The 13024-nt window shown below is 35.5% G+C and overlaps 1 protein-coding gene across 2 annotated transcripts in view; it reads left to right on the top strand.

Annotated features, from left to right (window-relative positions):
* Positions 1 to 13024, top strand: part of CNTN5 (contactin 5) — a 1452729-nt gene that overhangs the window by 1264985 nt on the left and 174720 nt on the right. For both annotated transcript variants that reach the window (XM_002754648.7, XM_078339900.1), the window contains 2 exons: positions 8765 to 8892; positions 11547 to 11722. In XM_002754648.7, coding sequence (XP_002754694.4) covers positions 8765 to 8892; positions 11547 to 11722 — 304 coding nt within the window. The remainder of the gene's footprint in view (positions 1 to 8764; positions 8893 to 11546; positions 11723 to 13024) is intronic.

Here is a 13024-nt window from a genome sequence, read left to right as displayed (position 1 = left end):
GACTAGACTGTGTTCTCCCAAAATGCATATGTTGAAGTCCTAACCCTCAGTATTACTGTATTTGAGGTAGGGCTTTTAAGAAGTAATTAAAGTTAAATGTGTTCATAAGGATAGGCTTCCAGTCTAATAGAATGGTGATGTTTTAGAAGAGTAAAAGAAACCTCTCTCTCTGTCACACATATGCACTGAGGAAAGGCCACATGAGCACACAGTGAGAAGGCAGAAATCTGCAAGCCAGAAAGACAGCCTTTACCCAAACCCAACCATTTTGGCACCTGATTTTTGACTGTCCATCTCCAGAATTGTGAAGAAATAATTTTCTGTTGTTAAACAATGTAATCTAGAAATCAGAGATCACTAAATGATATCATAATGGGTAAAGAGATACTTTCAGGCAAGCAATCTACTTGTAAAGGTTTAAATTAAGTTGTGTAGTGTCTGACAAGTAAGGAAAACACAGATATGGAGTGTCCAGGCTGGGTTTGGTGGCTCATGCCTATAATCCCAGCACTTTGGGAGGCCAAGGCAGGTGCATCGTTTGAGCCCAGGAGTTTGAGACTAGCATGGGCAACATGGCAAAGTCCCATCTCTACAGATAAGTAAGTAACTAAGTACAAAATTTAGCACAATATGGTGGTACATGCTTGTAGTTCCAGCTACTCAGGAAGATGAGGTGGGAAAATCACTGGAGTCCAGGAGGTTGAGGTTGCACTGTGCCTGGGTGACAGAACAAAACCTTGTCTCAAAAATAAATAAAAATGAAATAAAAAATACAACATCCAGAAAATGGTCCCAAAATCAAGATAGGCAATAAGAAATCAATAATAAATACCTGCAAGATAGGGGTAATCACAATGCTATTCTACGTGAAATGGGCTACTGGACAGACTAACAAAGCAGAAATGGAGTAACTAGGTGCAAAATGAGAAGCAAGGCATCTCTAGGGCTAGACAGAAACTTACGGAGAAGTCTAGAGACCAGGATATAAGTGTGACTTGATCCCGAATGCTAGAATGCTGACTTACATTCTAAAATCTCTCCTGGCCCCTAAAAACCTTTACCTCATTTCTCCCTTCACTCCCTTTCTCCAAGTGAAAGGGTATCTTGGCAGAATTAATCCCCATATATGAAAATTCTGTAATGTAAAAGCCACATGGTAATAGAAGAGGAGTGAAGACAAAGGGACTCTATTGTAAGGAAATATTAATTCGATATTAAATTATCTAAGTAATTATGTGTGCAATAACCAGACATTGTAATGTAAATCACATTAATTATCTAATCTGTATTTTTCTATGTGAAGTTAAAAAAAATAAGCTCAGCTGGTAAGCATTTGCCATTTGAATCAGTAGACAGAATTTTGGAAAAATGACACTGCCACTTAACAGACAAAAAACACTGTGAAATGTTTTTTCCATTTGTGTGTGTCTTCTATTATCTCTTTCAGCAGTGTTTTACAGTTCTTCTTGTAGAGATCTTTCATTGCCCCTTTACATATAGTCTTAGGTATTTTAAATTTTTTTGCAGCTATTGTAAGTAGTATTATATTCTTGATTTTGTTTTTGTTTGAATGTTATTGATGTATAGAAATGTTATTGAGTTTTGTACATGGATTTTGTATCCTGTAACTTTATTGAAGTTGTTTATTAGTTTCAGGAGCCATTTGGCAAACTCTTTAGGGTTTCTAGGAATAGAATCATACTGTCAGCAAAGCTGGACAATCAATATTATTAAAATGTCCATACTGCCCAAAACAGTCTACAGATTCAATGCTATTTCTATCAAGCTCCCAAAGTTACTATTTTTCACAAACTAGAAAAAAACTATGTTAAGATTCATATGATGCCATAGAAGAACCCAAATAACCAAAGCAATTCTAAGCAGAAAGTACAAAGCTGGAGACATCGCATTTCAGGGCTTCAAACTATAGTATAAGGTTACAGTGACCAAAACAGCATGGTATTATTGGTACAAAAACAGACACATACACCAATGGAACAGAATAGAGAAACCAGAAATAAAGCTGCACACCTACAGCTATCTTACCAAAGTTGACAGAAATAAGTAACGAGGAAATGACTTCTTAGTCAATAAATGGTGTTGGGATAGCTGATAAGTCATATGCAACAGAATTATAATGGACTCTTACCTCTCACCTTATATAATATTTAACTCAAAACGGATTAAAAATTTAAATATAAGACCTCAAACTATAAAACTCCACAATCAACATTAGATCAATGAGACAGAAAAGCAACAAGGATATCCAGGACTTGAACGCTGAACTGGAACAAGCAGACCTAATAGACATCTATAGAACTCTACACCCCAAAGCCACAGAATATACATTATCAGCATCACATCACACCTACTCTAAAACTGACCACATAAATCACTCCTCAGCAAATGCAAAATAACAGAAATCATAACAAACAGTCTCTCAGACCACATTGCAATCAAATTAGATCTCAGGATTAAGAAACGAACTCAAATCCACACAACCTCATGGAAACTGAACAACTGGCTACTGAATGTAGACTGGAGAAATAATAAAGGCAGAAATAAAGATGTTCTTCAAAACCATTTAGAACAAGGACATAATGTACCAGAATCTCTGGGACACATTGAAAACAGGGTCTAGAGGGATATTTATAGCAATAAATGCCCATATGAGAAGTGAGGAAAGATCTAAAATCAACACCCTCTCATCAAAATTGAAAGAGGTAGCAGAGCAAGATTAAAAAAAAAACCCTCAAAAGCTAGCAGAAGACAAGAAATAACTAAGTTCAGAACAGAAATGAAGGAGATAGAGAAACAAAAAACCCTTAAAAAAAGTCAGTAAATCCAGCAGCTGGTTTTTTATTATTATTATTATTGCATTTTTGGTTTTGGGGTACATATGAAGAACATGCAAGATTGTTGCATAGGTACACACATGGCAGTGTGATTTGCTGCCTTCCTTCCCTTCACCTCTATCTGGCATTTCTCCCCATAGTATCTCTTCCCAACTCCCTAACCCCCGCTGTCCCTCCCTTATTTCCCCCCAACAGACCCCAGTGTGTAGTGCTTCCCTCCCTGGGTCCCTGTGTTCTCATTGTTCAACACCCGCCTATGAGTGAGAACATGTGGTGTTTGATTTTCTGTTCTTGTGTCAGTTTGCTCAGAATGATGGTTTCCAGGTTCATCTATGTCCCTACAAAGGAGCTGGTTTTTTGAAAGGAGCAACAAAATAGGCCACTAGCCAGATTAATAAAGAAGAAAAGAGAGAAGAATCAAAAAAATGCAATAAAAAACGATAAAGGGGATATCACCACCAATTCCACATAAATATAAACTACCATCAGATATTACTACAAACCAGTAAACCTAGAAGAAATGGATAAATTTATGGACACTTGCACTCTCCCAAGACTAAACAAGGAAGAAGTTGAAACCCTGAATAGACCAATAACAAGGGCTGAAGTTGAGGCAGCAATTAATAGCCTACCAACCAAAAAAAGCCCAGGTCCAGAGGGTTCACAGCAAAATTCTTCCAGATATACAAAAAGGAGCTGGTACCAATCCTTCTGATACTATTCCAAACAATACAAAAAAAGGGAATCCACCAAAACTCATTTTATGAGACCAACATCATTCTGATACCAAAACCTGGCCGAGACTGAACAAAAAGAGAAAACTTTAGGCCAATATCCATGATGAACACAGATGCAAAAATCTTCAATAAAATACTAGCAAACTGAATGCAACAGCACATCAAAAAGCTTATCCATCATGATCAAATAGGCTTCATCCCAGGGATGCAAGGCTGGTTCAACATATGCAAGCCTATCAACATAATTCACCATATCAACAGAACTAAAGACAAAAACCACATGATTATCTCAACTGATGCAGAGAAGGCCCTTGACAAAATTCAACAGCCATTTATCCTAAAAACTCACAATAAACTAGGTATCAATGGAACGTATCACAAAACAATAAAAGCTATTTATGACAATCCTTCAGCCAATATCACACTAAATGGGCAAAAACTGGAAGCATTCACTTTGAAATCTGGAACTAGACAAGGATGCCCTCTCTTACCAGTACTTATATTCAATATAGTACTGGAAGTTCTAGCCAGAGCAATCAGGCAAGAAAAAGAAATAAAGGGTATTCAATTAGGAAAGGAGGAAATCAAATTGTCACTATTTGCAGACGACATGATTGTATATTTAGAAGACCCCATTGTCTCAGCTCAAACTCTCCTTAAGCTGGTAAGCAACTTCAGCAAAGTCTCAGGATACAAAATCAATGTGCAGAAATCACAAGCATTCCTATATGCCAATAACAGACTAACAGAGAGCCAAATCAAGAGCAAACTCCCATTCACAACTGCTACAAGAAGAATAAAATACCTAGGAATACAACTAACAAAGAAGGTAAAGGACCTCTTCAAGGAGAACTACAAACGAATGCTCAAGGAAATAAGAGAAGACACAAACAGATGGAAAAACATTCCATTCTCATGATTAGGAAGAATTGATATTGTGAAAATGGACATACTGCCCAAAGTAATTAATAGATTTAACACTATCCCCATTAAACTACCAAACCTTCTTCATAGATCTGGAAAAAAAACACATTAAACTTCATATGGAACCAAAAAAGAGCCTGCATAGCCAAGATAATCTTAAGCAAAAAGAACAAAGCTGGCAGCACCATACTGCCAGACTTCAAGCTATACTACAAGGCAACAGTAATAAAAACAGCATGGCACTGATATCAAAACAGAGACCTAGACCAATGGAACAGAACAGAGGCCTCCAGAGCAACACCACACATCTACAACCATCTGATCTTTGACAAACCTGACAAAAACAAGCAATGGGGAAAGGATCCCCTGTTTATTAAATGGTGTTGGGAAAATTGGCTAGCAATATGCAGAAAGCAGAAACTGGACCCCTTCCTGACACCTTACAACTAAAACCAACTCCAGATGGATTAAGGCCTTAAACATAAGACCTAATACCATAAAAACCCTAGAAGAAAACCTAGGCAAAATCACTCAGGACACAGGCATAGGCAAGGACTTCATGACTAAAACACCAAAAGCAATGGCAACAAAAGCCAAAATAGACAAATGGGACCTAATTAAACTCCAGAGCTTCTGTACAGCAAAAGAAAGAATCATTAGAGAGAACCAGCAACCAACAGAATGGGAAAAAATGTTTGCAATCTACCCATCAGATAAAGGGCTGATATCCAGAAGCTACAAAGAACTAAAACGGATTTACAGGGAAAAAAAAACACCCCATCCAAAGGTGGGCGAAGGATATGAAAAGACACTTCTCAAATGAAGACATTTAAGAGACCAACAGACATATGAAAAAATGCTCATCATTACTGGTCATTAGAAAAATTCAAATCAAAACCACATTGAGATACCATCTCATGCCAGTTAGAATGGTGATCATTAAAAAAATCTGGAGACAACAGATGCTGCAGAGGATGTGGAGAAATAGGAACACTTTCACTCTCTTGGTGGGAGTGTAAATTAGTTCAACCATTGTGGAAGACAGTGTGGAGATTCCTCAAGGCCTTAGAAATAGAAATTCCATTTGACCCAGCAATCCCATTACTGGATATATATTCAAAGGACTATAAATTGTTCTACTATAAGGACACATGCACACGAATGTTCATTGCAGCACTGTTTACAATAGCAAAGACCTGGAACCAACCCAAATGCCCATTGATGATAGACTGGATTGGGAAAATGTGGCACATATACACCATGGAATACTATCCAGCCATAAAAAACGATGAGTTTGTGTCCTATATAGGGACATGGATGAACCTGGAAACCATCATTCTCAGCAAACTGATGCAAGAACAGAAAATCAAACACCATGTGTTCTCACTCATAGGCATGTGTTGAACATTGAGAACACGTGGACACAGAGAAGGGAGACAAAAGCCAACAGATGCTGGTGAGGCTAAGGAGAAGAAGGAATTCTTACATACTGTTGGTGGGAATGTACACTAGTTCAGCCACTATGGAAAGCAATTAGGAGATTCCTCAAAGGGCTTAAACTACCATTCAACCCAGCAATCCCATTACTGGTTATATATCCAAAAGAAAATAAATAGTTCAACCAAAACAGCACATTCTCTCATATGTCCATTGTAGCACTAATCACAATACCAAACTCATCAAGTCAACCTATGTGCCCATCAATGGTGGATTATATAAGAAAATGTGGTATATACACACTATGGAATACTAGGTAGTCATAAAAATGAACAAGATCATGTCTTTCACAACAACATGGATGCAGCTAGAGGCCATTATCCAAACCGAATTAACACAGAAATAGAAAACCAAATACCACATGTTCTCACTCATAAGTGGGAGGTAAAAAATGGGAACTCAGGGACATAAAAATGTCAACACTAGAAACTGAGGACTACTAGAGGGGAGAGGGAGGAAGTGGGACAAGAGTTGAAAACTATTGGATACTGTGCTCTACCTGGTTGACAGGATCAATCAATCCAAAACCTCAGCATCATGCAATATACCTCCCAGGTAACAGACCTGCACGTGTATCCCCTGGATCTAAAATAAAACTTAAAATTAAAAAATAAATAAATTTTAAAAATATACGGAATTCAAAATTCTGCATCCCCAAGTGAATCAGGGGCCTAGAGTATAGCACAATGGCTCACACCTATAATCCCAGCACTTTGGGAGGTAGAGGCAGGCGGATCATGAGGTCAGGAGGGCGAGACCAGCCTGGCCAACATGGTGAAACTCGTCTCTACTAAAAATACAAAACTTAGCCAGGCATGGTGGCACACTTGTAATCCCAGCTACTCAGGAGGCTGAGGCAGGAAAATAGCTTGAACTGGGGAGGTAGACGTTGCAGTGAGCAGAGGTCTTGCCACTGCACACCCACCTGGGTGACAGAGCAAGACTCCGTCTCAAAAAAAAAAAAAATAGTTTATGTTAAATGTTCCCTCTGTCAGTAAGAAAACACTCACCTAAATCAAAAACTGTAATACTATCAATGTCTGAGATATATTTATTTCTTTAAAGTAAACTTTTAAGCCAAACTTCTCACCTGCTAGAGTAGAATTTACTTATCAGTAAAATCCATATATTTTCAAGATATTAACAATCAGTACAAATTATGGTAATTTAAATAAATGTCAATTATCACTAATTCTTAAAAGAGAATGCTTGTTTGTTTACAAAGAATATAATTTTTGCTTTCAAATACATTGTTTTGTAGCTCAGGCATCTTTGGGATTGAAATGGAATTAAATATTTCATTTTTATATAAAATGAACACTAAATAATGAATAGAACTTTTTGCTGACAATCTTGAATGCATCACGTAACTCTTAAGGGCGTTGTGTTTTTCAAATGCCTTAAGCTAGCATCTCTCCTAGACATCAATGACAAAATAAAATTCACCATTCCTAGTTTGACTTTTTTCTAAATTTATCTTCCTTCTTACATATCACGAATCAAGTTTGATCCATATTGGAAACCATATGATGTTTTCAAACTGATATCTTTATTAATGAAAATATGTAAGAATAAATTCATAGGCAGTTTTTTTCAGCAGCCTAGAATCTAATATCAATTGTTATGAAGTTCAGTGCTCTAAACAACCATGAACTCTGGGTAACTGGCAAGATTAAATACACTTTATGTATTCATATTATAATAAAATAAGTTTATGTTATTTTAAAATGACATAAAGAATGTTGACTAAACATTTAGTCATTATTTCTAATTCTTCAATAGTTTAATATTATCATATTGTCATGGAATAAATTCTCCTTCTCACAATCAGGAGGATCCAATTTTAGGATTTTTAAGTTCACAGGAGCTACTGGTTCTTACCCAAAGCTAGTGGCATATCCACTAAAACCACAACAGCGGTGTCTATTATGTTTCAGGTTGCTGGACTAGGTTGATGCACTGGTGAAATAATAGGTTATATTTCTGGAACACAGAAGGGAGAAAAGGACAAGAGTACTAATTAAATTTGAAATCTGTATAATGCTAGGATGATGAATACACAGGAGAATACGGTAATTCCAAATGTCAACCTCATTTTCACTGAACTTCTAAAAATTTTTAATAATGCTTTAATTTTTCACCTTCACATGAAACTGAAGGTCCAGTTTTAACAAAGGTCTTGAAAGAGCACAAACACAAACTTAGATATCATGTTCTTAGGTTTAAAAAGCGCAGGGCAAGCAGCCCAGCTATCGGGTTGCATTTTTATACTCTTGCTACTCTGGTGGCAACACAGAACTGCCATAAATCATCGCTTGGCTGTATGCAATTAATTTTATATTCTGTACTTGTCCTCCTCTATGTTTTTATGCTGTTTCTTTTTATATTTGACTTTTGAGGTCACTCTTGGTTTTAGGTGAAATACCCTAGCTTAATATTAAAGTATCACTATTATGATATTGTAGTAACAAGTTCTAATAACCAAACTTAGGGTCACCCTTTCTGCAAGTTTTAAAATTTACTGTCAAAAAATGTCAAAAGAAAAATATCTTATAACTCCTTAACCTTTCTGAATATAAGAAAATTTAAGTTTATTATTCGTAAAGGGTAAAATATTTATCACTGCATATTTTCACAGTGATCTTTTGTCTTCTTATCAGCCTAAAATTTATTTTAGACTTCATCATTGCTTCTTACTATCTAGCTGATCGCAGTAAAACAGAAAAAAACCTTTTTTTAAATAATTTTCAGAATAGCTATTCTTCCAGACGGGAGTCTACGGATCCTAAATGCTTCTAAATCAGATGAGGGAAAGTATGTTTGCCGAGGGGAAAACATCTTTGGTTCTGCTGAAATTATAGCTTTGCTATCTGTAAAAGGTAAGACAACACAGGTAAATGTTTTACAACAGTAGTCTCGTGGCCTTATCAGAAAGAAAATAAATATAATAAGAATGCATCTATCTTTGCACTTCGGTGTGTGCATGCTCCTGTGTATAAAATACATTGCAAGCATAGAATTAAAACAGCCAAATTGTCACTTTCTGTCATTTAGGGTACCAAAAAGGAAGAAAGCGCTTATTGGCAGAAATCGTATTTTACTTTGAATAAAATTTGTGAGAGAATAAAGCAAGCTTTCCGAAGTTTTAGTCGATGTCGCAAAATTTAAAAGTATACCAACAGTATAAAAATGCTTTTCCTCTACCAAGAATAATTTTATCATCAATCAGGAATATTACTCTATTATCAATTCAACTAGGGATTTGGGGCAGAAAGGAGCAACAGAAGGAGGGTATGATGGAGGGGTGGTACAGGACTTCACATTAGATACACTGGTCCCAGAGCTGTTTGTTGATCTCTGCATCAGTGAAATTTTTATATGCCTTTATTTTTGTATAAGAAATATTAATATAACTGCTTATATGTTTCCATTCATTTTCTGGTTCTAAAATAAGCTAAATTTCAAACCTAGAACATTCTGTTGAGACTCTGTCATTGTTTAGTGATAGAAAATCTCATATCTTAGGTAGCTAAATCGCTTTAGATGTTTTTCACAACATACCTTTAATAAGTTGTTTTCATTGTGCATGTATTGTATGGCATATCACACTCTGGCCATAAAAATATAAAAACATTATATTTTCTGTCTTTAAAATAAAAATGTAACTAAAATGGTGAGTACTCTCATATTTTTGAAAAGAGAACATCAAGAAAGAAAGGAACAAAATTTAAAAGATATGTTCATTTATAAAATGCATTACTGGACTCAGACCCAGGTTTTCAGTTCTTTCCTCATTCCTCTGGTGCCAGTCAGTCTTCTTTCATGTAAGGCAACACTAGATCGAAAGACATTTTTAAAATAATAACAAAAATATTATTTTCTTAATCATGAGTTTAATTACATGTTTATTTAGAATCCGCCAATTCCAACAAATTTTTAACTATAGTATACCGCATTTATCTGTCTTCTCTGATGAGGCCAGAACTTAGAATGTCATATAGAATATTTGACTTCAGAATGTTAATATTTACAGTGAAATTCCTGCCCCAGGATTGCATTTTTTTCTCAGTGACTATTAGAAGGACACGGAATATTAAAGGATCTGATCAGTGGTTAGCAGTGGTGTTGCATCAAACTGCACTGTTGCAAACAATAGACCTAGAATAGGAAATTGAAGCTAATTTTTAATCTGTGTAAATCTTCTTAAAGTATCTATGACCAGGAATCTAATCAGGAAGGAAGATAAAACCAACATCTTATCTTCATCACCGTTTTACTATATTCAAAACAATCATGTTGTAATCATCTAATCACTGACTTAACTCTTACATGTAAATCCTGTATTGGGCTTTATTGGTTCAAAATTACTCTAACCCCAGTTAAAAAAAAAAATGTGTCTGTTTTTAAAATTTAACTGAGTCATTAAGTAGTTAAACATAAACATTGATTTCTCAAAAAACATTTTCATTCAGTGTTTCTACCTTTCTTTTTATATCTCAAGCCATCTACAATGCAGCAAAAGTATAAAAAGAGGTACCTTCTGCTGATTATAAAATACTTTTCTACTCCTAAGAGCTTTCTGTGTAAAGCAAATACAAGGTGGTGTAGTAGTATTATCTTTTTATCTCTGTTAAGATAGTAATTTAGAGGAAGGTGCTTTCTATTGCCCTGTAGCCTCCTCTTATCTTTAAGGAAGTAAACCCTCCCTGAATTCTTCCTGTGAAAAATAAATGTAACATTTTTATTGTAAAAATTCTTTCTTTCTTTATTATTTATTTATTTATTTTGAGACAGAGTTTTGCTCTGTCACCCAGGCTGGAGCACAATGGTGCGATTTCAGCTCACTGCAACCTCCTCCCTCCTGGGTTCAAGCAATTCTCTGGCCTCAGCCTCCTGTGTCGCTGAGACTACAGGCACCTGCCACTACTCCTGGCTAATTTTTGTATAGATAGTAGAGACAGAGTTTCACCACATTGACCGGGCTGGTCTTGGACTCCTGACCTCAGGTGATCCACCCACCTCAGCCTCCCAGAGTGCTGGGAATACAGGCTTGAGTCACTGAACTTGACACCAAAAGTTCTTTTTTTTTTTTTTTTTTTTATTGTTCTTTAGGTTCTGGGGTACATGTACAGATAATGCAGCCAAAAATCTTTTATTTAATTAGTGATCCTTGAACGTGGTCAGAGAGGCTACAGCCTCTTCTTTTTTTTCTAATATTCCTCCTTCTTTAATGTCAAATGCTGCTTCTAATTAGGTAGTCTCTTGTCTTTTTAAAATCCAAGTTACCGTCTTAATAGAAACAGAGGCTCTTAAATCATTTGTCCCCTACAAAAGCCGAGTAATATGCCCTAGCATTCAAAAGCTAGTATTTTACTTAATTACAACTTATTTAGATATGTAAAACATCTAGTATATGTACCTGGAACAACTACATTGAATAGATTTCTTCCTTTCTCAATTATTTATCATAAAATAGAATGTATGGTAACACAACACGTTGATTATGTTAATTAATGTATTTTCATTTCTATAGAACCTACAAGGATAGAACTTACTCCTAAAAGAACAGAATTGACAGTGGGAGAAAGCATTGTCCTTAATTGCAAAGCAATTCACGATCCTAGTTTGGATGTCACTTTCTACTGGACTCTGAAAGGACAGCCTATTGATTTTGAAGAAGAAGGTGGACATTTTGAAAGCATCAGGGCCGTAAGTGAATACATTTTTATTCTTTTAGTAATGATAACTTTAGAAATGTCGACTCAAATGTAGGACCTTTCTTAGCTATGAAATGTTAAGGAAAAAAAAAAAACAGGACAAATGTCAACTTGAAAAAACAATTACATTCTTCCATTATTTTATGTCAAACAGAAAGTAATAAGTAATTGTTTTGAAACCCCCAGCATAAAATTGAGAATTCTTCATTATGTAAATCTGGTTTCTTTGCTGCTTTTGCTGCTTTTACTTATTTAAATTAATATTGATAGTATTTATACAATACTTCTCAAAAGTTATGTTGCTACATAAAGTGGGACTGCATTATTTAAAACACTGTTAACAGTAATTATGATACAATAAATAAATAAAATGCCTGCCTATCCTTCTCCTCAAGAATGGTAATTTTTGAAATTTCTTTAATTTCTCACAAGCTGTAGAGATTAAACATGCAACCCATGGTCATAAATGCACATTAGCCTTAAGTCAGCATTCACAGGTATACTCATTTCTTTTCTGCGATTGTTTTTTTTTTTAGTATCTTCTTTTGTATTGTGTACCTACATGGCAATCAACCAAATGGAGTGGGAAATCTTTTCAACCAAATCCTACGGACCCATCACAGTGCTTTAACTCTAGAGAAGTAAAAAGAGCCCCCTTCCCCCATTGATTTGTTTAAAATGTAAAAGAGTAACTAACATAATGACAGAGGGAGGAGAAAGACAGATGGAACCGGGGTGGCAGAAAAAGAGCGACTTTGGCTGGAATCTTCCTTCTATATTGGCCAAAGAGATGGAGCCAAATACAATTTTTGCCTACAAATTGGATGTAAAATGCTGTTGCATACTTATTAGTATCAGTTGGTTCTTTCCTAAACACTTTGAGAAGCACTGGGAAACCATAGCTCTAGTGAACCCAGGCATTTAAACTCATATTCAAATGGATTTTATTTTAAAGGTTAGGGGATAGAAGAAAACAAAAAAGCCCTAAATTCAAAGTCAAGAATTCTCTGGATCAAGTACCAGTTTAATCTCTCATCAGCTGTGTAACATAAGGCCACCCACATGATTTGCTTGGGCATTAATCTCTGGAGAAATAAAGTGAAAAGTTAAACCAGATAATTTCTAAGATAGCTACTCACTTGAAAATTAGGTAAATGTATGTTAGTAGAAGAGTAGAGATTAATGTAACAAAATTAGTCACTTTCTTCAAAACAATTCCTTTCTTCCTGATTTACTTTGCAGTTAATGGGAGAGAGTATATAAATAAGAAACAATTACCAAAAGTGTTTACCAT

This window comes from Callithrix jacchus, chromosome 10, assembly GCF_049354715.1.
Source record: "Callithrix jacchus isolate 240 chromosome 10, calJac240_pri, whole genome shotgun sequence".
Lineage (NCBI taxonomy): Eukaryota > Metazoa > Chordata > Mammalia > Primates > Cebidae > Callithrix > Callithrix jacchus.
Note: the sequence above shows the minus strand (reverse complement) of the source record. Positions and strands in the feature narration are given on the sequence as shown.